A 23,871-nucleotide genomic window follows, 5' to 3' on the forward strand; every position below is an offset into this window, starting at 1 on the left:
TGTGTGTGTGGCAGCAGGAGAGCCCTCTGTGTGTCTGGGGACCGGCTGTGTGTGTGACAGCAGGAGAGGCCTCTGTGTGTTTGGTGACCGGCTGTGTGTGCGGCAGCAGGAGAGCCCTCTGTGTGTCTGGTGACCAGCTGTGTGTGCGGTAGCAGGAGAGCCCTCTGTGTGTCTGGTGACCAGCTGTGTGTGTGGCAGCAGGAGAGCCCTCTGTGTGTCTGGTGACCGGCTGGGTATGTGGCAGCAGGAGAGCCCTCTGTGTGTCTGGTGACCAGCTGTGTGTGTGGCAGCAGGAGAGCCCTCTGTGTGTCTGGGGACCGGCTGTGTGTGTGACAGCAGGAGAGGCCTCTGTGTGTTTGGTGACCGGCTGTGTGTGCGGCAGCAGGAGAGCCCTCTGTGTGTCTGGTGACCAGCTGTGTGTGCGGTAGCAGGAGAGCCCTCTGTGTGTCTGGTGACCAGCTGTGTGTGTGGCAGCAGGAGAGCCCTCTGTGTGTCTGGTGACCGGCTGGGTATGTGGCAGCAGGAGAGCCCTCTGTGTGTCTGGGGACCGGCTGTGTGTGTGGCAGCAGGAGAGGCCTCTGTGTGTCTGGTGACCGGCTGTGTGTGCGGCAGCAGGAGAGCCCTCTGTGTGTCTGGTGACCAGCTGTGTGTGTGGCAGCAGGAGAGCCCTCTGTGTGTCTGGGGACCGGCTGTGTGTGTGGCAGCAGGAGAGGCCTCTGTGTGTCTGGTGACCGGCTGTGTGTGCGGCAGCAGGAGAGCCCTCTGTGTGTCTGGTGACCAGCTGTGTGTGTGGCAGCAGGAGAGCCCTCTGTGTGTCTGGGGACCGGCTGTGTGTGTGGCAGCAGGAGAGGCCTCTGTGTGTCTGGTGACCGGCTGTGTGTGCGGTAGCAGGAGAGGCCTCTGTGTGTCTGGTGACCGCTGTGTGTGCGGTAGCAGGAGAGCCCTCTGTGTGTCTGGTGACCGCTGTGTGTGCGGTAGCAGGAGATCCCTCTGTGTGTCTGGTGACCGGCTGTGTGTGTGGCAGCAGGAGAGCCCTCCGTGTGTCTGGTGACCGGCTGTGTGTGTGGCAGCAGGAGAGCCCTCCGTGTGTCTGGTGACCGGCTGTGTGTGTGGCAGCAGGAGAGCCCTCCGTGTGTCTGGTGACCGGCTGTGTGTGCGGCAGCAGGAGAGCTCTCTGTGTGTATGGTGACCGGCTGTGTGTGCGGCAGCAGGAGAGGCCTCTGTGTGTCTCGGGACCGGCTGTGTATGTGGCAGCAGGAGAGGCCTCTGTGTGTCTGGGGACCGGCTGTGTCTGCGGCAGCAGGAGAGCCCTCTTTGTGTCTGGTGACCGGCTGTGTGTGTGGTAGCAGGAGAGCCCTCCGTGTGTCTGGTGACTGGCTCTGTGTGTGGTAGCAGGAGAGCCCTCCGTGTGTCTGGTGACCGGCTGTGTGTGCGGCAGAAGAAGAGCCCTCTGTGTGTCTGGTGACCCGTGGTGTGTGTGGTAGCAGGAGAGCCCTCTGTGTGTCTGGGGACCGGCTGTGTGTGTGGCAGCAGGAGATCCCTCTGTGTGTCTGAGGACCACTGTGTGTGTGGCAGCAGGAGAGGCCTCTGTGTGTCTGGGGACCGGCTGTGTGTGTGGCAGCAGGAGAGCCCTCTGTGTGTCTGGGGACCGGCTGTGTGTGTGGCAGCAGGAGATCCCTCTGTGTGTCTGGTGACCGGCTGTGTGTGTGGCAGCAGGAGAGCCCTCTGTGTGTCTGGTGACCGCTGTGTGTGTGGCAGCAGGAGAACCCTCTGTGTGTCTGGGGACCGGCTGTGTGTGTGGCAGCAGGAGAGGCCTCTGTGTGTCTGGGGACCGGCTGTGTGTGCGGTAGCAGGAGAGCCCTCTGTGTGTCTAGTGACCGGCTGTGTGTGCGGTAGCAGGAGAGGCCTCTGTGTGTCTGGTGACCGCTGTGTATGTGGCAGCAGGAGAGCCCTCTGTGTGTCTGGGGACCGGCTGTGTATGTGGCAGCAGGAGAGGCCTCTGTGTGTCTGGGGACCGGCTCTGTGTGTGGCAGCAGGAGAGCCCTCCGTGTGTCTGGTGACCGGCTGTGTGTGTGGCAGCAGGAGAGCCCTCCGTGTGTCTGGTGACCGGCTGTGTGTGCGGCAGCAGGAGAGCTCTCTGTGTGTATGGTGACCGGCTGTGTGTGCGGCAGCAGGAGAGGCCTCTGTGTGTCTGGGGACCGGCTGTGTATGTGGCAGCAGGAGAGGCCTCTGTGTGTCTGGGGACCGGCTGTGTCTGCGGCAGCAGGAGAGCCCTCTGTGTGTCTGGTGACCGGCTGTGTGTGTGGTAGCAGGAGAGCCCTCCGTGTGTCTGGTGACTGGCTCTGTGTGTGGTAGCAGGAGAGCCCTCCGTGTGTCTGGTGACCGGCTGTGTGTGCGGCAGAAGAAGAGCCCTCTGTGTGTCTGGTGACCGGCTGTGTGTGTGGTAGCAGGAGACCCTCTGTGTGTCTGGTGACCGCTGTGTGTGTGGCAGCAGGAGAGCCCTCTGTGTGTCTGGTGACCGGCTGTGTGTGTGGCAGCAGGAGATCCCTCTGTGTGTCTGAGGACCGCTGTGTGTGTGGCAGCAGGAGAGCCCTCTGTGTGTCTGGGGACCGGCTGTGTGTGTGGCAGCACGAGAGCCCTCTGTGTGTCTGGTGACCGGCTGTGTGTGGCAGCAGGAGATCCCTCTGTGTGTCTGGTGACCGGCTGTGTGTGTGGCAGCAGGAGAGCCCTCTGTGTGTCTGGGGACTGGCTGTGTGTGTGTGTGGCAGCAGGAGATGCCTCTGTGTGTCTGGGGACCGGCTGTGTGTGTGGCAGCAGGAGAGGCCTCTGTGTGTCTAGTGACCGGCTGTGTGTGTGTGTGGCAGCAGGAGAGCCCTCTGTGTGTCTGGTGACCGGCTGTGTGTGTGGCAGCAGGAGAGCCCTCTGTGTGTCTGGTGACCGCTGTGTGTGTGGCAGCAGGAGAACCCTCTGTGTGTCTGGGGACCGGCTGTGTGTGTGGCAGCAGGAGAGGCCTCTGTGTGTCTGGTGACCGGCTGTGTGTGTGGCAGCAGGAGAGCCCTCTGTGTGTCTGGTGACCGGCTGTGTGTGCGGCAGCAGGAGAGGCCTCTGTGTGTCTGGTGACCGGCTGTGTGTGTGGCAGCAGGAGAGCCCTCCGTGTGTCTGGTGACCGGCTGTGTGTGTGGCAGCAGGAGAGCCCTCTGTGTGTCTGGTGACCGGCTGTGTATGTGGCAGCAGGAGAGCCCTCCGTGTGTCTGGTCACCGGCTGTGTGTGCGGCAGCAGGAGAGCTCTCTGTGTGTATGGTGACCGGCTGTGTGTGTGGCAGCAGGAGAGCTCTCTGTGTGTCTGGTGACCGGCTGTGTGTGTCTGGTGACCGGCTCTGTGTGTGGTAGCAGGAGAGCCCTCCGTGTGTCTGGTGACCGGCTGTGTGTGCGGCAGAAGAAGAGCCCTCTGTGTGTCTGGTGACCGGCTGTGTGTGTGGTAGCAGGAGAGCCCTCTGTGTGTCTGGGGACCGGCTGTGTGTGGCAGCAGGAGATCCCTCTGTGTGTCTGAGGACCGCTGTGTGTGTGGCAGCAGGAGAGCCCTCTGTGTGTCTGGGGACCGGCTGTGTGTGTGGCAGCAGGAGAGCCCTCTGTGTGTCTGGGGACCGGCTGTGTGTGTGGCAGCACGAGAGCCCTCTGTGTGTCTGGTGACCGGCTGTGTGTGGCAGCAGGAGATCCCTCTGTGTGTCTGGTGACCGGCTGTGTGTGGCAGCAGGAGATCCCTCTGTGTGTCTGGTGACCGGCTGTGTGTGTGGCAGCAGGAGAGCCCTCTGTGTGTCTGGGGACCGGCTGTGTGTGTGTGTGTGGCAGCAGGAGAGGCCTCTGTGTGTCTGGGGACCGGCTGTGTATGTGGCAGCAGGAGAGCCCTCTGTGTGTCTGGGGACCGGCTCTGTGTGTGGCAGCAGGAGAGCCCTCCGTGTGTCTGGTGACCGGCTGTGTGTGCGGCAGCAGGAGAGCCCTCCGTGTGTCTGGTGACCGGCTGTGTGTGCGGCAGCAGGAGAGCTCTCTGTGTGTATGGTGACCGGCTGTGTGTGCGGCAGCAGGAGAGGCCTCTGTGTGTCTGGGGACCGGCTGTGTATGTGGCAGCAGGAGAGGCCTCTGTGTGTCTGGGGACCGGCTGTGTCTGCGGCAGCAGGAGAGCCCTCTGTGTGTCTGGTGACCGGCTGTGTGTGTGGTAGCAGGAGAGCCCTCCGTGTGTCTGGTGACTGGCTCTGTGTGTGGTAGCAGGAGAGCCCTCCGTGTGTCTGGTGACCGGCTGTGTGTGCGGCAGAAGAAGAGCCCTCTGTGTGTCTGGTGACCGGCTGTGTGTGTGGTAGCAGGAGAGCCCTCTGTGTGTCTGGTGACCGCTGTGTGTGTGGCAGCAGGAGAGCCCTCCGTGTGTCTGGTGACCGGCTGTGTGTGCGGCAGCAGGAGAGCTCTCTGTGTGTATGGTGACCGGCTGTGTGTGCGGCAGCAGGAGAGGCCTCTGTGTGTCTGGGGACCGGCTGTGTATGTGGCAGCAGGAGAGGCCTCTGTGTGTCTGGGGACCGGCTGTGTCTGCGGCAGCAGGAGAGCCCTCTGTGTGTCTGGTGACCGGCTGTGTGTGTGGTAGCAGGAGAGCCCTCCGTGTGTCTGGTGACTGGCTCTGTGTGTGGTAGCAGGAGAGCCCTCCGTGTGTCTGGTGACCGGCTGTGTGTGCGGCAGAAGAAGAGCCCTCTGTGTGTCTGGTGACCGGCTGTGTGTGTGGTAGCAGGAGAGCCCTCTGTGTGTCTGGTGACCGCTGTGTGTGTGGCAGCAGGAGAGCCCTCCGTGTGTCTGGTGACCGGCTGTGTGTGCGGCAGCAGGAGAGCTCTCTGTGTGTATGGTGACCGGCTGTGTGTGCGGCAGCAGGAGAGGCCTCTGTGTGTCTGGGGACCGGCTGTGTATGTGGCAGCAGGAGAGGCCTCTGTGTGTCTGGGGACCGGCTGTGTCTGCGGCAGCAGGAGAGCCCTCTGTGTGTCTGGTGACCGGCTGTGTGTGTGTGGTAGCAGGAGAGCCCTCCGTGTGTCTGGTGACTGGCTCTGTGTGTGGTAGCAGGAGAGCCCTCCGTGTGTCTGGTGACCGGCTGTGTGTGCGGCAGAAGAAGAGCCCTCTGTGTGTCTGGTGACCGGCTGTGTGTGTGGTAGCAGGAGAGCCCTCTGTGTGTCTGGTGACCGCTGTGTGTGTGGCAGCAGGAGAGCCCTCTGTGTGTCTGGTGACCGGCTGTGTGTGTGGCAGCAGGAGATCCCTCTGTGTGTCTGAGGACCGCTGTGTGTGTGGCAGCAGGAGAGCCCTCTGTGTGTCTGGGGACCGGCTGTGTGTGTGGCAGCACGAGAGCCCTCTGTGTGTCTGGTGACCGGCTGTGTGTGGCAGCAGGAGAGCCCTCTGTGTGTCTGGTGACCGGCTGTGTGTGGCAGCAGGAGATCCCTCTGTGTGTCTGGTGACCAGCTGTGTGTGTGGCAGCAGGAGAGCCCTCTGTGTGTCTGGGGACCGGCTGTGTGTGTGTGTTGCAGCAGGAGAGGCCTCTGTGTGTCTGGGGACCGGCTGTGTGTGTGGCAGCAGGAGAGGCCTCTGTGTGTCTAGTGACCGGCTGTGTGTGTGTGTGGCAGCAGGAGAGCCCTCTGTGTGTCTGGTGACCGGCTGTGTGTGTGGCAGCAGGAGAGCCCTCTGTGTGTCTGGTGACCGCTGTGTGTGTGGCAGCAGGAGAACCCTCTGTGTGTCTGGGGACCGGCTGTGTGTGTGGCAGCAGGAGAGGCCTCTGTGTGTCTGGTGACCGGCTGTGTGTGTGGCAGCAGGAGAGCCCTCTGTGTGTCTGGTGACCGGCTGTGTGTGCGGCAGCAGGAGAGCCCTCTGTGTGTCTGGTGACCGGCTGTGTGTGCGGCAGCAGGAGAGGCCTCTGTGTGTCTGGTGACCGGCTGTGTGTGTGGCAGCAGGAGAGCCCTCCGTGTGTCTGGTGACCGGCTGTGTGTGTGGCAGCAGGAGAGCCCTCTGTGTGTCTGGTGACCGGCTGTGTATGTGGCAGCAGGAGAGCCCTCCGTGTGTCTGGTCACCGGCTGTGTGTGCGGCAGCAGGAGAGCTCTCTGTGTGTATGGTGACCGGCTGTGTGTGTGGCAGCAGGAGAGCTCTCTGTGTGTCTGGTGACCGGCTGTGTGTGTCTGGTGACCGGCTCTGTGTGTGGTAGCAGGAGAGCCCTCCGTGTGTCTGGGGACCGGCTGTGTGTGGCAGCAGGAGATCCCTCTGTGTGTCTGAGGACCGCTGTGTGTGTGGCAGCAGGAGAGCCCTCTGTGTGTCTGGGGACCGGCTGTGTGTGTGGCAGCAGGAGAGCCCTCTGTGTGTCTGGTGACCGGCTGTGTGTGTGGTAGCAGGAGAGCCCTCTGTGTGTCTGGGGACCGGCTGTGTGTGGCAGCAGGAGATCCCTCTGTGTGTCTGAGGACCGCTGTGTGTGTGGCAGCAGGAGAGCCCTCTGTGTGTCTGGGGACCGGCTGTGTGTGTGGCAGCAGGAGAGCCCTCTGTGTGTCTGGGGACCGGCTGTGTGTGTGGCAGCACGAGAGCCCTCTGTGTGTCTGGTGACCGGCTGTGTGTGGCAGCAGGAGATCCCTCTGTGTGTCTGGTGACCGGCTGTGTGTGGCAGCAGGAGATCCCTCTGTGTGTCTGGTGACCGGCTGTGTGTGTGGCAGCAGGAGAGCCCTCTCTGTGTCTGGTGACCGCTGTGTGTGTGGCAGCAGGAGAACCCTCTGTGTGTCTGGGGACCGGCTGTGTGTGTGTGTGGCAGCAGGAGAGGCCTCTGTGTGTCTGGGGACCGGCTGTGTATGTGGCAGCAGGAGAGCTGTGTGTCTGGGGACCGGCTCTGTGTGTGGCAGCAGGAGAGCCCTCCGTGTGTCTGGTGACCGGCTGTGTGTGCGGCAGCAGGAGAGCCCTCCGTGTGTCTGGTGACCGGCTGTGTGTGCGGCAGCAGGAGAGCTCTCTGTGTGTATGGTGACCGGCTGTGTGTGCGGCAGCAGGAGAGGCCTCTGTGTGTCTGGGGACCGGCTGTGTATGTGGCAGCAGGAGAGGCCTCTGTGTGTCTGGGGACCAGCTGTGTCTGCGGCAGCAGGAGAGCCCTCTGTGTGTCTGGTGACCGGCTGTGTGTGTGGTAGCAGGAGAGCCCTCCGTGTGTCTGGTGACTGGCTCTGTGTGTGGTAGCAGGAGAGCCCTCCGTGTGTCTGGTGACCGGCTGTGTGTGCGGTAGCAGGAGAGCCCTCTGTGTGTCTGGTGACCGGCTGTGTGTGTGGTAGCAGGAGAGCCCTCTGTGTGTCTGGTGACCGGCTGTGTGTGTGGCAGCAGGAGAGCCCTCTGTGTGTCTGGTGACCGCTGTGTGTGTGGCAGCAGGAGAGCCCTCTGTGTGTCTGGTGACCGGCTGTGTGTGTGGCAGCAGGAGATCCCTCTGTGTGTCTGAGGACCGCTGTGTGTGTGGCAGCAGGAGAGCCCTCTGTGTGTCTGGGGACCGGCTGTGTGTGTGGCAGCAGGAGAGGCCTCTGTGTGTCTGGTGACCGGCTGTGTGTGTGGCAGCAGGAGAGCCCTCCGTGTGTCTGGTGACCGGCTGTGTGTGTGGCAGCAGGAGAGCCCTCCGTGTGTCTGGTGACCGGTTGTGTATGTGGCAGCAGGAGAGCCCTCCGTGTGTCTGGTCACCGGCTGTGTGTGCGGCAGCAGGAGAGCTCTCTGTGTGTATGGTGACCGGCTGTGTGTGTGGCAGCAGGAGAGCTCTCTGTGTGTCTGGTGACCGGCTGTGTGTGTCTGGTGACCGGCTCTGTGTGTGGTAGCAGGAGAGCCCTCCGTGTGTCTGGGGACCGGCTGTGTGTGGCAGCAGGAGATCCCTCTGTGTGTCTGAGGACCGCTGTGTGTGTGGCAGCAGGAGAGCCCTCTGTGTGTCTGGGGACCGGCTGTGTGTGTGGCAGCAGGAGAGCCCTCTGTGTGTCTGGTGACCGGCTGTGTGTGTGGTAGCAGGAGAGCCCTCTGTGTGTCTGGGGACCGGCTGTGTGTGGCAGCAGGAGATCCCTCTGTGTGTCTGAGGACCGCTGTGTGTGTGGCAGCAGGAGAGCCCTCTGTGTGTCTGGGGACCGGCTGTGTGTGTGGCAGCAGGAGAGCCCTCTGTGTGTCTGGGGACCGGCTGTGTGTGTGGCAGCACGAGAGCCCTCTGTGTGTCTGGTGACCGGCTGTGTGTGGCAGCAGGAGATCCCTCTGTGTGTCTGGTGACCGGCTGTGTGTGGCAGCAGGAGATCCCTCTGTGTGTCTGGTGACCGGCTGTGTGTGTGGCAGCAGGAGAGCCCTCTGTGTGTCTGGTGACCGCTGTGTGTGTGGCAGCAGGAGAACCCTCTGTGTGTCTGGGGACCGGCTGTGTGTGTGTGTGGCAGCAGGAGAGGCCTCTGTGTGTCTGGGGACCGGCTGTGTATGTGGCAGCAGGAGAGCTGTGTGTCTGGGGACCGGCTCTGTGTGTGGCAGCAGGAGAGCCCTCCGTGTGTCTGGTGACCGGCTGTGTTTGCGGCAGCAGGAGAGCCCTCCGTGTGTCTGGTGACCGGCTGTGTGTGCGGCAGCAGGAGAGCTCTCTGTGTGTATGGTGACCGGCTGTGTGTGCGGCAGCAGGAGAGGCCTCTGTGTGTCTGGGGACCGGCTGTGTATGTGGCAGCAGGAGAGGCCTCTGTGTGTCTGGGGACCGGCTGTGTCTGCGGCAGCAGGAGAGCCCTCTGTGTGTCTGGTGACCGGCTGTGTGTGTGGTAGCAGGAGAGCCCTCCGTGTGTCTGGTGACTGGCTCTGTGTGTGGTAGCAGGAGAGCCCTCCGTGTGTCTGGTGACCGGCTGTGTGTGCGGTAGCAGGAGAGCCCTCTGTGTGTCTGGTGACCGGCTGTGTGTGTGGTAGCAGGAGAGCCCTCTGTGTGTCTGGTGACCGGCTGTGTGTGTGGCAGCAGGAGAGCCCTCTGTGTGTCTGGTGACCGCTGTGTGTGTGGCAGCAGGAGAGCCCTCTGTGTGTCTGGTGACCGGCTGTGTGTGTGGCAGCAGGAGATCCCTCTGTGTGTCTGAGGACCGCTGTGTGTGTGGCAGCAGGAGAGCCCTCTGTGTGTCTGGGGACCGGCTGTGTGTGTGGCAGCAGGAGAGCCCTCTGTGTGTCTGGGGACCGGCTGTGTGTGTGGCAGCACGAGAGCCCTCTGTGTGTCTGGTGACCGGCTGTGTGTGGCAGCAGGAGAGCCCTCTGTGTGTCTGGTGACCGGCTGTGTGTGGCAGCAGGAGATCCCTCTGTGTGTCTGGTGACCGGCTGTGTGTGTGGCAGCAGGAGAGCCCTCTGTGTGTCTGGGGACCGGCTGTGTGTGTGTGTGGCAGCAGGAGAGGCCTCTGTGTGTCTGGGGACCGGCTGTGTGTGTGGCAGCAGGAGAGGCCTCTGTGTGTCTAGTGACCGGCTGTGTGTGTGTGTGTGGCAGCAGGAGAGCCCTCTGTGTGTCTGGTGACCGGCTGTGTGTGTGGCAGCAGGAGAGCCCTCTGTGTGTCTGGTGACCGCTGTGTGTGTGGCTGCAGGAGAGCCCTCCGTGTGTCTGGTGACCGGCTGTGTGTGTGGCAGCAGGAGAGCCCTCTGTGTGTCTGGTGACCGGCTGTGTGTGCGGCAGCAGGAGAGCCCTCTGTGTGTCTGGTGACCGGCTGTGTGTGCGGCAGCAGGAGAGGCCTCTGTGTGTCTGGTGACCGGCTGTGTGTGTGGCAGCAGGAGAGCCCTCCGTGTGTCTGGTGACCGGCTGTGTGTGTGGCAGCAGGAGAGCCCTCTGTGTGTCTGGTGACCGGCTGTGTATGTGGCAGCAGGAGAGCCCTCCGTGTGTCTGGTGACCGGCTGTGTGTGCGGCAGCAGGAGAGCTCTCTGTGTGTATGGTGACCGGCTGTGTGTGTGGCAGCAGGAGAGCCCTCCGTGTGTCTGGTGACTGGCTCTGTGTGTGGTAGCAGGAGAGCCCTCCGTGTGTCTGGTGACCGGCTGTGTGTGCGGCAGAAGAAGAGCCCTCTGTGTGTCTGGTGACCGGCTGTGTGTGTGGTAGCAGGAGAGCCCTCTGTGTGTCTGGTGACCGGCTGTGTGTGTGGCAGCAGGAGAGGCCTCTGTGTGTCTGGTGACCGCTGTGTGTGTGGCAGCAGGAGAGCCCTCTGTGTGTCTGGTGACCGGCTGTGTGTGTGGCAGCAGGAGATCCCTCTGTGTGTCTGGTGACCGGCTGTGTGTGTGGCAGCAGGAGATCCCTCTGTGTGTCTGAGGACCGCTGTGTGTGTGGCAGCAGGAGAGCCCTCTGTGTGTCTGGGGACCGGCTGTGTGTGTGGCAGCAGGAGAGCCCTCTGTGTGTCTGGGGACCGGCTGTGTGTGTGGCAGCACGAGAGCCCTCTGTGTGTCTGGTGACCGGCTGTGTGTGGCAGCAGGAGAGCCCTCTGTGTGTCTGGTGACCGGCTGTGTGTGGCAGCAGGCGATCCCTCTGTGTGTCTGGTGACCGGCTGTGTGTGTGGCAGCAGGAGAGCCCTCTGTGTGTCTGGGGACCGGCTGTGTGTGTGTGTGGCAGCAGGAGAGGCCTCTGTGTGTCTGGGGACCGGCTGTGTGTGTGGCAGCAGGAGAGGCCTCTGTGTGTCTAGTGACCGGCTGTGTGTGTGTGTGGCAGCAGGAGAGCCCTCTGTGTGTCTGGTGACCGGCTGTGTGTGTGGCAGCAGGAGAGCCCTCTGTGTGTCTGGTGACCGCTGTGTGTGTGGCAGCAGGAGAACCCTCTGTGTGTCTGGGGACCGGCTGTGTGTGTGGCAGCAGGAGAGGCCTCTGTGTGTCTGGTGACCGGCTGTGTGTGTGGCAGCAGGAGAGCCCTCTGTGTGTCTGGTGACCGGCTGTGTGTGCGGCAGCAGGAGAGCCCTCTGTGTGTCTGGTGACCGGCTGTGTGTGCGGCAGCAGGAGAGCACTCCGTGTGTCTTGTGACCGGCTGTGTGTGTGGCAGCAGGAGAGCCCTCTGTGTGTCTGGTGACCGGCTGTGTATGTGGCAGCAGGAGAGCCCTCCGTGTGTCTGGTGACCGGCTGTGTGTGCGGCAGCAGGAGAGCTCTCCGTGTGTATGGTGACCGGCTGTGTGTGTGGCAGCAGGAGAGCTCTCTGTGTGTCTGGTGACCGGCTGTGTGTGTCTGGTGACCGGCTCTGTGTGTCTGGTGACCGGCTGTGTGTGTGGCAGCAGGAGAGCCCTCTGTGTGTCTGGTGACCGGCTGTGTGTGTGGCAGCAGGAGAGGCCTCTGTGTGTCTGGGGACCGGCTGTGTCTGCGGCAGCAGGAGAGCCCTCTGTGTGTCTGGTGACCGGCTGTGTGTGTGGTAGCAGGAGAGCCCTCCGTGTGTCTGGTGACTGGCTCTGTGTGTGGTAGCAGGAGATCCCTCTGTGTGTCTGGTGACCGGCTGTGTGTGTGGTAGCAGGAGATCCTTCTGTGTGTCTGGTGACCGGCTGTGTGTGTGGCAGCAGGAGAGCCCTCTGTGTGTCTGGTGACCGGCTGTGTGTGCGGCAGCAGGAGAGCCCTCTGTGTGTCTGAGGACCGGCTGTGTGTGCGGCAGCAGGAGAGGCCTCTGTGTGTCTGGTGACCGGCTGTGTGTGTGGCAGCAGGAGAGCCCTCTGTGTGTCTGGTGACCGGCTGTGTGTGGCAGCAGGAGATCCCTCTGTGTGTCTGGTGACCGGCTGTGTGTGTGGCAGCAGGAGAGCCCTCTGTGTATCTGGGGACCGGCTGTGTGTGTGTGTGGCAGCAGGAGAGGCCTCTGTGTGTCTGGTGACCGGCTGTGTGTGTGGCAGCAGGAGAGCCCTCTGTGTGTCTGGTGACCGGCTGTGTGTGTGGCAGCAGGAGAGCCCTCTGTGTGTCTGGGGACTGGCATTTGACCGATGCTGCGTCTCTGTACGCAATAATTTAGATTTGGAAACTGCCGGTGGGCGTCTCGATACAAATGCCGGCGGCTGCGACATTTGCATATTTCCGCATGGCCGCTACGTAGAACTTTGCTTCAGCGGTTTCCTTAGCGTCCATCTCTGTATCAGGCCCTCATTGCTGCAGATTGAGTTTTGTTTCCCGTCCCGGGACCCATAAATAACAAAAATATATGAGCTATGGAAGCAGATAATAGGCTGATGACGCGACATTAATCAGGGGAACCTTCAGCAATGTCCTCTGCCGGCAGGAATCCTCTCCAAGCCTTTATCTTGTACCTGGCTTCTATACAGTGCTGCTACAGACACAGTAATATACACATCTTACCATGGGGAGCTCACACCTTACCCTGTACAGCTCACACCTTACCCTGTACAGCTCACACCTTACCCTGTACAGCTCACACCTTACCCTGTACAGCTCACCCCTTACCCTGTACAGCTCCCTCCTTACCCTGTAAAGCTCCCTCCTTACCCTGTACAGCTCCCTCCTTACCCTGTACAGCTCCCTCCTTACCCTGTACAGCTCCCTCCTTACCCTGTACAGCTCACACCTTACCCTGTACAGCTCACACCTTACCCTGTACAGCTCACACCTTACCCTGTGCAGCTCCCCCCTTATCCTGTGCAGCTCCCCCCTTACCCTGTATAGCTCCCCCCTTACCCAGCTCCTTAGCGCTGCTTGGCTATGTAAATAACATAATAGATGGGTGTTTGCTGTACGCTGTACGTAGTTACGCTTATCTCTTGTTATAATATTTATATACATTGATAAGTGCAGGTGTATAGATGGTGTGTGAAGAGTCTATTGTGCAGATTTGTCGTCCGGGTAATGTGATTGCTTCCTTTATTCTTCTGTACCTAAATTATTATGTGCAGACCGGTTCCTGCATATACGTGTTAGAGACGCGGTCCACTGGGGGAGTGACGTGCGTAGGAATTACTCTGTATAATCCTATTTGTTAGGACTAGTGAGCCGGATCATCATATCATTCATAGCAGCCCGGATAGAGGTTTAGTGCCAACACGCGCGTGTTATTAATTTTGTCGCTGCACTTTTACACTGTGTATAAATCTTTGTGTGCATGTGCAGCCCTGAGTGCTAATGGCGGCACGTGAGTTTTCTTGGAAGCTGCGTCTGGCCCCAGTGGCGTTTCTGAGTTTTTTCACTGAGTAAATAAAGGATTATTATGCCGCTTATCCACTAGACGATATAATGAACGATAACTATATCATAATCGTTCATTATATCGTGCAGTGGATGCGCGCTCCGTCTGATCGTTGACGACGTCGCTCATCGCCCGTACTTGCAGGGCTACCTGGCTATGTTGTCAGGTTCTGCAAGTGCGGGGACGAGGGAGGGTGACGTCTCTGAACGATATATCGCTCAGTGTGGGTGCTCAGTGTCGTTAAGGACATGGAGCGCACCACTGCCGCAGACACACTACACGATACCGCGGATACGCAGCTTTAGTCTCTTACTTTGTTCCTGTCTTTTACAGACCCAAAACACAGGATTATATGACGTATGTCGCTAGGGGATTTTTGATGGTGTTCTGGCACATTATGGATAACCACGGTGGGAGAAGTGGCATCCGTCCGTTTTACCACGCACCCCCACATATAGTGTATGGGCTGGTTGCTCGGCTAATATATTGGTATGCATGAGTGAGACGTCTTTTGCCGTTACTAGTTGTGTATAATCAGTACGGTCCTACGTTACCATGGCGTGTACGTTGTCTAGGTGGCGACGCTTTGACAATTCTGCTGAGTGCCTGTAACTGCGGGGCTATATATTCATTCTCTCTCTGTCTCTCTCTCTCTCTCTCACTCTGTCTCTCTCTCTCTCACTCTGTCTCTCTCTCTCTCACTCTGTCTCTCTCTCTCACTCTGTCTCTCTCTCTCTCTCTGTCTCTCTCTCTCTCACTCTGTCTCTCTCTTGGTGCGTACACACTGGGCGATTAAAGTGGACGACTGAACGATAACGATATCGTTATCGTTCAGTCGTCCACTTTATCGTCCATTTTTAACACAAAAAAGATGAACGATGACGACGACGCGCGTTCCCGCGGGTCGTTCGTCATCCTCGTTCATCGGGCTGACATGCAGGCCAACCTGACGACCTCGTCAGGTTGCTGCATGTCAGGGAATGGGTGAGAGAGCCCGGCGCTGAACGATATCGCTAATGATATCGTTCAGCGTCTGTGCTCAATGTCATGAACGACATTGAGCACAGCCTGCCGGGGACACACTAGACGATATCGCTCAGGGAGCATATAGTCTAGTGTGTATGCACCTTCTCTCTCACTCTGTCTCTCTCTCTCTCACTCTGTCTCTCTCTCTCTCACTCTGTCTCTCTCTCTCTCTCTCACTCTGTCTCTCTCTCTCTCACTCTGTCTCTCTCTCTCTCACTCTGTCTCTCTCTCTCTCACTCTGTCTCTCTCTCTCACTCTCTCTCTCTCACTCTGTCTCTCTCTCTCTCACTCGGTCTCTCTCTCTCTCACTCTGTCTCTCTCACTCTGTCTCTCTCTCTCTCACTCTGTCTCTCTCTCTCTCACTCTGTCTCTCTCTCTCTCACTCTGTCTCTCTCTCTCTCACTCTGTCTCTCTCTCTCTCACTCTGTCTCTCTCTCTCTCACTCTGTCTCTCTCTCTCTCACTCTGTCTCTCTCTCTCTCACTCTGTCTCTCTCTCTCTCACTCTGTCTCTCTCTCTCTCACTCTGTCTCTCTCTCTCTCTCACTCTGTCTCTCTCTCTCTCTCTCACTCTGTCTCTCTCTCTCTCTCTCTCACTCTGTCTCTCTCTCTCTCTCTCTCACTCTGTCTCTCTCTCTCTCTCTCTCACTCTGTCTCTCTCTCTCTCTCTCTCTCTCTCTCACTCTGTCTCTCTCTCTCTCTCTCTCTCTCACTCTGTCTCTCTCTCTCTCTCACTCTGTCTCTCTCTCTCTCTCACTCTGTCTCTCTCTCACTCTGTCTCTCTCTCTCTCACTCTGTCTCTCTCTCTCTCACTCTGTCTCTCTCTCTCTCACTCTGTCTCTCTCTCTCTCACTCTGTCTCTCTCACTCTCTCTCTCTCTCTCACTCTCTCTCTCTCTCTCACTCTGTCTCTCTCACTCTCACTCTGTCTCTCTCACTCTCACTCTGTCTCTCTCTCTCACTCTGTCTCTCTCACTCTGTCTCTCTCTCTCTCTCACTCTGTCTCTCTCTCTCTCTCTCTCACTCTGTCTCTCTCTCTCTCTCACTCTGTCTCTCTCTCTCTCTCACTCTGTCTCTCTCTCTCTCTCTCACTCTGTCTCTCTCTCTCTCTCACTCTGTCTCTCTCACTCTCTCTCTCTCACTCTGTCTCTCTCTCTCTCTCACTCTCTCTCTCTCTCTCTCTCTCACTCTCTCTCTCACTCTGTCTCTCTCTCTCTCACTCTGTCTCTCTCTCTCTCTCACTCTGTCTCTCTCACTCTCTCTCTCTCTCTCTCTGTCTCTCTCACTCTCTGTCTCTCTCACTCTCTGTCTCTCTCACTCTCTGTCTCTCTCACTCTGTCTCTCTCTCTCTCTCACTCTGTCTCTCTCTCTCTCTCACTCTGTCTCTCTCTCTCTCTCACTCTGTCTCTCTCTCTCTCTCTCTCTCTCTCACTCTGTCTCTCTCTCTCTCACTCTGTCTCTCTCTCTCTCACTCTGTCTCTCTCTCTCTCACTCTGTCTCTCTCTCTCTCACTCTGTCTCTCTCTCTCTCACTCTGTCTCTCTCTCTCTCACTCTGTCTCTCTCTCTCTCTCACTCTGTCTCTCTCTCTCTCTCACTCTGTCTCTCTCACTCTGTCTCTCTCACTCTGTCTCTCTCACTCTGTCTCTCTCACTCTGTCTCTCTCACTCTGTCTCTCTCACTCTGTCTCTCTCACTCTGTCTCTCTCACTCTGTCTCTCTCACTCTGTCTCTCTCACTCTGTCTCTCTCACTCTGTCTCTCTCACTCTGTCTCTCTCACTCTGTCTCTCTCACTCTGTCTCTCTCACTCTGTCTCTCTCACTCTGTCTCTCTCACTCTGTCTCTCTCACTCTGTCTCTCTCACTCTGTCTCTCTCACTCTGTCTCTCTCACTCTGTCTCTCTCACTCTGTCTCTCTCACTCTGTCTCTCTCACTCTGTCTCTCTCACTCTGTCTCTCTCACTCTGTCTCTCTGTCTCTGTCTCTCTGTCTCTCTCTCTGTCTCTCTGTCTCTCTCTCTGTCTCTCTGTCTCTCTCTCTGTCTCTCTGTCTCTCTCTCTGTCTCTCTGTCTCTCTCTCTGTCTCTCTGTCTCTCTGTCTCTCTCTCTGTCTCTCTGTCTCTCTGTCTCTCTCTCTCTCTCTCTGTCTCTCTCTCTCTGTCTCTCTGTCTCTCTCTCTGTCTCTCTGTCTCTCTCTCTGTCTCTCTGTCTCTCTCTCTGTCTCTCTGTCTCTCTCTCTGTCTCTCTGTCTCTCTCTCTGTCTCTCTGTCTCTCTCTCTGTCTCTCTGTCTCTCTGTCTCTCTCTCTCTCTGTCTCTCTCTCTCTCTCTGTCTCTCTCTCTCTGTCTCTCTGTCTCTCTGTCTCTCTCTCTGTCTCTCTCTCTGTCTCTCTCTCTGTCTCTCTCTCTGTCTCTCTCTCTGTCTCTCTCTCTGTCTCTCTGTCTCTCTCTGTCTCTGTCTCTCACTCTGTCTCTCTCTCTCACTCTGTCTCTCTGTCTCTCTCTCTCACTCTGTCTCTCTGTCTCTCTCTCTCTGTCTCTCTGTCTCTCTCTCTCTGTCTCTCTGTCTCTCTCTCTCACTCTGTCTCTCTGTCTCTCTCTCTCACTCTGTCTCTCTGTCTCTCTCTCTCACTCTGTCTCTCTGTCTCTCACTCTGTCTCTCTCTCTCTCTCTCTCATCGTTTTGATCGTTGAGATCTTAGTAGTACATTTAGAATATGAAAGCACCGTACATCCTAAAAATGTAGACACTTTAAATGAAAAGCATTTGCTAAACACGTCCCATTACATTGACCTTGAGGGAGAAACGTGACGCAGGATTGTGTGTAGGGGGAGGTTTTAGGATTTTAGGACTGCGTTGCTTTTTTCGTCATTACCAGGTCAGGGATTTTAATTTCCCAGCACTGGTTAAAGACTGTTCTGCAAATCTGAGCGATTTGCTGACGCCACGAAAGTCAAAGGTTTTGCCGTCAATCGAGAATGCACCAGAGTGGAAAATATCCCTCTTTCTTCATGAACTGCGCTGTTACCCTCACAAAATCAATTAACAGCTCGCGGTTCAGCTCTCCGATCCTGCACACGCGACTGCTCAGGTTGTGGCAATTCATTTTCTACCCTCTGTCTATCAATTTGTCCCCCCTGGAAACAGAGACAGAGATATGTGCACTGGTCTCCCATCCAATGATTATTCTCCACTCTCCCTCTGCCAGTAGTACTCCCACTATAAAGGAACTACAAGTTTCAGCATGCCTTGCCAGGCTGCAAACTGTCTCATGTGATTTCAGCCCCAAAGTAATATCTGGCTGTGCCGTGTGTCTGGATGACTGTGGATAGCGTATATACAGATGTGTCCACACACACATCTATCCTCCATGCGCTACAAGTCGCACCATACGTAATGCGGGAGCTCCGCGTGCCTCGGTAGCGCCCAGCATCTCTCGTGCGACTTTGTGCTTGTGCTAGCTATTCGCATCACTGTGTGAATAAAACGCATTTGAAGGTAAAAAGTCGCACAAAAAGACGCTCGGCACTATTGAGTCACGACGCCACATGGCGCGATTAGAAGGGCTGTTTAACGCGCATGGAGGCTGGATGTGTGAGGACACATCTGTACATCTTATAGCTGGTGTATTGTGGGGCTTATTCCCTGTTTAGGGAGCTGTAGACTGTGCGTTCGCCTCCCCCCAAAGCTTCTTCTTAGGCATTTAGTCAGTGTCTTCCTGTGTCTGGTGATGTGATGGCACATGCAATATCTAACCTGTGCCCCCCCCTGCACAAACTACATTACCACCAGTCACCCTCACCCGGTGCTGGGGCTCAGTCACACCACACAATGGCGATCATTCCACCTTGCGCATTTAGGGGCTGATGCAGAGTAGTCAGTAAAATGGGCTTATATTACAAGAAACAAACACGGAAATATTGCGTATTCTGAGGTGCATCCCCCTCCGCGTGGGTAACATGCCAGTAGCCATCATCAGTGCTGGCACATGCCCAATGTTAGGTGCAAAACCCTGCCCATGTGAGGTTGCCCCTTCACAGCCCATTTCTACTTCTTTGATCGTAAGTGTGGGTGCGATATTATTGCTTTGACTTTACATTAACATGCTCCTTTCTGCGCAGTGTGAAAATACGCAATATACGCTACGCAGGCGGGCGCACATTTATCGCCACTTAGTGAGTAAACGGCTCCTCCTAGTTTTTCCAGCTGTCGTGGAACCAGAAGTCTCAGCCAGCCTGTGACTACCTACGTTGCATTCATTCACACCCACGGAATAAGATTGCGGACACTGGGTTTGGCTTCATCTATTTGTGATGGAGCACAGGGTTCTCCCTGCGGCATGACGTCTGTTTGGTGTATGTCGGCCTCCTCTTGCGTCATTATTCTTTAGGCGCGGATTATATGTCAGCTTAGAACAAGAAAGAGGTCAGCTCTCGGTGCAAATGACCCCACGGCAGGATGTTCTATAAAATATTTTTAATTGACAAAATCAAACATATAACGGTCCCAATTATGAATAGGACTTGTGTCATTCCTGTTCCTGGTGTCTTTGGACAGTGATGTAGTTAATGCACTTGTTCTGAAATCAGCCGGTGATTTGACAGCCGTCCCTCTATCACCGATGTTCTGGCACCTTCAACAAGAGAACAACCCTCCCATGCTCCGCAGCGCTCTGCAGCGGGGACACGTAGTACAGAGGCAGCCTTTATAAAATACACGCACTTTCATGTATTTACGCAGATCGTCAGAGACAAACCTCTCAAAAATGCTGCTTTCTTGGAAGAAATGATTTCACGCGTTCCCTTGTCACTTTAATTGATCACCGTTGCAGTGGTTCACGCTTGAGATAGCAAAACCAATTTGCATTGTATTAGCTGTAATTACCGCTGGAGATTACTCGCTGAAGGAAGGAAAACCTGACAATAAAGAGGACAGGAGCCGCGTTCCAATGTATCCGAATGATTGGGAATTGTTCAGTGCGATTCAGAGTTTTTCTCTGTTCAAATAATGTCTAATTCTATGCGGGAAAAATAACAATTAACTTTTCTAATCTGTGCGATTTAGAAAATGTTAACTAAATGTACTATTTGTATTTTTGGTTAGTATATATGCATGTTTAAAATTTTTTTTTAAATAAAATGCCAATTTGTTTTGCTTTGAGATCAAATATAAGACGTAAGGTATAGAAAATAGAAATGTCGGCCATTATAGAAACTGTAGCGCAGATAAAGATCGAGATCTTTATAAATGTTTCGTTTCAAAGGGTTTGTAGCAGAGGATAGCGCGACACAGCAGCAGATTTAATCTTTGTTCTATTTACAGACTGTTTTTTTTTTTTTCCACCTTTTGTAGGACGCAGTGCGGACCGAGAGCTATAGAAACTTCATGTACCAGAATCCTGAGATCTTCAAGGACAAGGTGAGAGAACGCAGCTGTCTTCCTCTATCCAGCCAGCGGATTTGTCACGGAGAGGGGACTCGGTGACAGAGTGGCCTTGGGTTACAGCGCAGTACGACGCTGACAGACGATGCTTTTATATGCAGGATGGGTTTCACTCCTGGGGGTGTGAGTCTAGTGCCGGAGGGTGCAGAGTACAGATAACGGCAAAACCGTTTTATTCCTCCTCTTTATTTATTAACGGGAACCTGCACGTAAATCCTGTGCGGAGATGGATGGCGTACTGTTGTGCTATACGCTTTTATTATAAATATATATATATATATTCTTGTGATATTATCTAGGAGACCTCTGACACACGCCTAAGCACACGTTTCTTTCCCATAAAGCGCATTGCACACTATGCATATTTCACTCTAACCGGCAAACGTTCCCGCATTAAGCTAAATTTGCCTCTGAAACTGCTGTGTAATATTAAAAGGGGTTTATAACACACAGACCTTGTATACGTGTCACTTCAGCAGTTGCTATTTCGAATGAAGAAAAAAAAAAGTACATAAAGATTTACATTGCCCCATTCCCACATTCTCTATGTAATAGCAGTATAAGGAAACCCTTACATTGCCCCATTCCCACATTCTCTATGTAATAGCAGTATCAGGAAACCCTTACATTGCCCCAGTCCCATATGCTCTAGGTAATAGCAGTATCAGGAAACCCTTACATTACCCCAGTCCCACATTCTCTATGTAATAGCAGTATAAGGAAACCCTTACATTGCCCCATTCCCACATTCTCTATGTAATAGCAGTATAAGGAAACCCTTACATTGCCCCATTCCCACATTCTCTATGTAATAGCAGTATAAGGAAACCCTTACATTGCCCCATTCCCACATTCTCTAGGTAATAGCAGTATCAGGAAACCCTTACATTGCCCCATTCCCACATTCTCTAGGTAATAGCAGTATCAGGAAACCCTTACATTGCCCCATTCCCACATTCTCTATGTAATAGCAGTATCAGGAAACCCTTACATTGCCCCATTCCCACATTCTCTAGGTAATAGCAGTATAAGGAAACCCTTACATTGCCCCATTCCCACATTCTCTATGTAATAGCAGTATAAGGAAACCCTTACATTGCCCCATTCCCACATTCTTTACGTAATAGCAGTATCAGGAAACCCTTACATTGCCCCATTCCCACATTCTCTATGTAATAGCAGTATAAGGAAACCCTTACATTGCCCCATTCCCACATTCTTTACGTAATAGCAGTATAAGGAAACCCTTACATTGCCCCATTCCCACATTCTTTACGCGTAATTTGTAAAAGCAGAACCAGGCGAAATCTGCGTTTTTAATGAGCATGTGAAAGGACCAAAGTCATTCTGGGTACACTACGTGCTCTGGCAGAGAGATACTGCTAGGGCATGCTGGGACTTGTAGCTTACCTGCAGGTAATTAATTTTCCCTCTGGTACTGATGATCAGCTGAACTTTTTCAATTACAGTGCATCCGGAAAGTCTTCACAGCGCTTCACTTTTTCCACATTTTGTTATGTTACAGCCTTATTCCAAAATGGATTAAATTCTTTTTTGTCCTCAAAATACACAATACCCCATAATGACAACATGTGAAAAGTTTTTTTTGAGATATTTTTGTAAATTTAATAAAAAAACAAACAAACAAAAAAAAAAACACTAAAGCTGTATACACACACAATGATTTAGTAAATGAACGATTTTAGTAAACTATTTTCGTTCATTTTTTTCAAGGGAAAAATGAACGAAAATCGTTTACTAAAATCGTTAATTTACTAAATGTAGTGAACGATTTTTTTTTTAACTACAAATGATTTTTGCATATTCCCTTAATGAAAATCGTTGAGTTGGTCAGTCTGACTGAACTACAAACGTGAACGCGCATGAACGATAATTGTTCATCGTTTTAACTCAAAGTGAACGATTTTTTCAACGATTGAACGATACACAATATTGTTAACGATAATCGTTCAAAAAATTGTGTGTGTATGCACCTTAGAAATCACATGTACATCAGTATTCACAGCCTTTGCCATGAAGCTCAAAATTGAGCTCAGGTGCATCCTGTTTCCACTGATCATCCTTGAGATGTTCCTACAGCTTAATTGGAGTCCACCTGTGGTAAATTCAGTTGATTGGACCTGATTTTGAAAGGCATACACCTGTCTATATAAGGTCCCACACTTGACAGTGCATGTCAGAGCACAAACCAAGCATGAAGTCCAAGGAATTGTCTGTAGACCTCCGAGACAGGATTGTCTCGAGGCACAAATCTGGGGAAGGGTATTGAAAAATATCTGCTACTTTGAAGGTCACAATGAGCACAGTGGCCTCCATCATCCGTAAATGGAAATAGTTCGGAATCACCAGGACTCTTCCAAGAGTTGGCCGGCCGTCTAAACTGAGCGATCGGGGGAGAAGGGCCCTAGTCAGGGAGGTGACCAAGAACCCAATGGTCACTCTGTCAGAGCTACACATTCCTCTGTGGAGAGAGGAGAACCTTCCAGAAGGACAACCATCTCTGCAGCAATCCACCAATCAGTCCTGTATATTAGAGTGGCCAGATGGAAGCCACTCCTTAGTAAAAAGCACATGGCAGCCCACCTGGAGTTTGCCATAATGCACCTGAAGGACTGTCTGGTCTGATGAGACAAAGATTGTACTCTTTGGCGTGAATGCCAGGCGTTATGTTTGGAGCAAACCAGGCACCGCTCATCACCAGGCCAATACCATCTTCTATAGTGAAGCATGGTGGTGGCAGCATCATACTATGAGGATGTTTTTCAGTGGAAGGATCTGGGAGATTAGTCAGGATAGAGGGAAAGATGAATGCAGCAATGTACAGAGACATCCTAGATGAAAACCTGCTCCAGAGCGCTCTTGACCTCAGACTGGGGCGACGGTTCATCTTTCAGCAGGACAACGACCCTAAGCACACAGCCAAGATATGAAAGCAGTGGCTTCAGGACAACTCTGTGAATGTCCTTGAGTGGCCCAGCCAGAGCCCAGACTTGAATCCAATTGAACATCTCTGGAGACATCTGAAAATGGCTGCGCACCGACGCTTCCCATCCAACATGATGGAGCCTGAGAGGTGCTGCAAAGAGGAATGGATGAAACTGCCCAAAGATAGGTGTGCCAAGCTTGTGGCATCATATTCAAAAAGACTTGAGGCTGTAATTGCTACCAAAGGTGCATCAACAATGTATTGAGCAAAGGCTGTGACACTTCTGTACATGTGATTTCTTAGTTTTTTTTTTTTTTTTTTTCAAAATTGCAAAAAAAACTTTTTACACGTTGTCATTATGGGGTATCGTGTGTAGAATTTTGGAGATATATATATATATATAGATATATATATATATTTACTAACCAGTACTCCCCTGTATAAAAGCAGGAATCTTATGGTCATATATAAAATAATGAAATGTTTTATACACTTTAACACTTTAATTGGTCGCTTAGAGGAGTCTTTTACTCAATCACACGTTTTCTTACCAGCCGGTCGGCGGGCCACAAGCAACCAGTGTCAGAGGGCTGCGCCTACTCTGTTCTATCCTGGGGACACTTTCTCTGTGCCCAGCTATCTTGCACCACAAACCTATGCACTCCGGTAGGTCCAAAGCTGTAGGTCAGCCATGTTGTGTATTGAGTCAGTGTTCATGAGCGTCCAGCCGTCCGTTTAGCCAGCAATCGGGGATATTACTGAGGCACAAAAGGGACAGTGGAGCTGCAGTTTTGTGGGCTGAGACAATATTTATCACGATGAAGGCTAAAGAGCACATTAGGACACAATGCAGTCGGCCTTGTGCTCAAAGTACAAATCTTTACGTTCAGGTTAACAAGTAGTCCCTGCTGTCTTTCCCTGTTGTCTTAGTCTCGGAGACTTAGGACGTGATGCAGAGGTGGATGGAAGCCGTGACTGAGTCGCCTTACACAGTGTGTCTTTATGCTATTGCTGCAGCCGATGGGATTCATACAAATTCGCCACTTTGCGTAATAAGTCGCACCATCGGTTTCACCATCCAACTACAGTGTATAGAGCTTTATGGTTGCTCAGAACATGACCACTGGTGCCAGCGTAACTGCGAAAAAAAACAGTCGCTGGCCGCGACACCCCCACAACTATTTGGCCAGTCCCCTGTTACCACCCAGGTACGCCTACTAAAATTCTCTCTTTGCATCCCAATTCGTTCTGCGTCCCCTGGCCCTAACCATCGGGGCTGCTGCGCAATGCGATTGAGATTCATTCGCAGACTGAAAGCAACGTCCGCTTGGATAGAAGC

The 23,871-nt window shown here is 54.5% G+C and overlaps 1 protein-coding gene across 1 annotated transcript in view; it reads left to right on the forward strand.

Annotated features, from left to right (window-relative positions):
- The window catches only part of PRMT3 (protein arginine methyltransferase 3), a 150,250-nt gene that overhangs the window by 32,478 nt on the left and 93,901 nt on the right, over positions 1–23,871 (forward strand). The window contains exon 8 of the mRNA XM_088458938.1: positions 19,496–19,561. Within this exon, the coding sequence (XP_088315064.1) occupies positions 19,496–19,561 (66 nt within the window). The remainder of the gene's footprint in view (positions 1–19,495; positions 19,562–23,871) is intronic.

Source organism: Taudactylus pleione, unplaced genomic scaffold, assembly GCF_031769625.1.
Source record: "Taudactylus pleione unplaced genomic scaffold, aTauple2 ptg000875l, whole genome shotgun sequence".
Taxonomy (NCBI): Eukaryota; Metazoa; Chordata; class Amphibia; order Anura; family Myobatrachidae; genus Taudactylus; species Taudactylus pleione.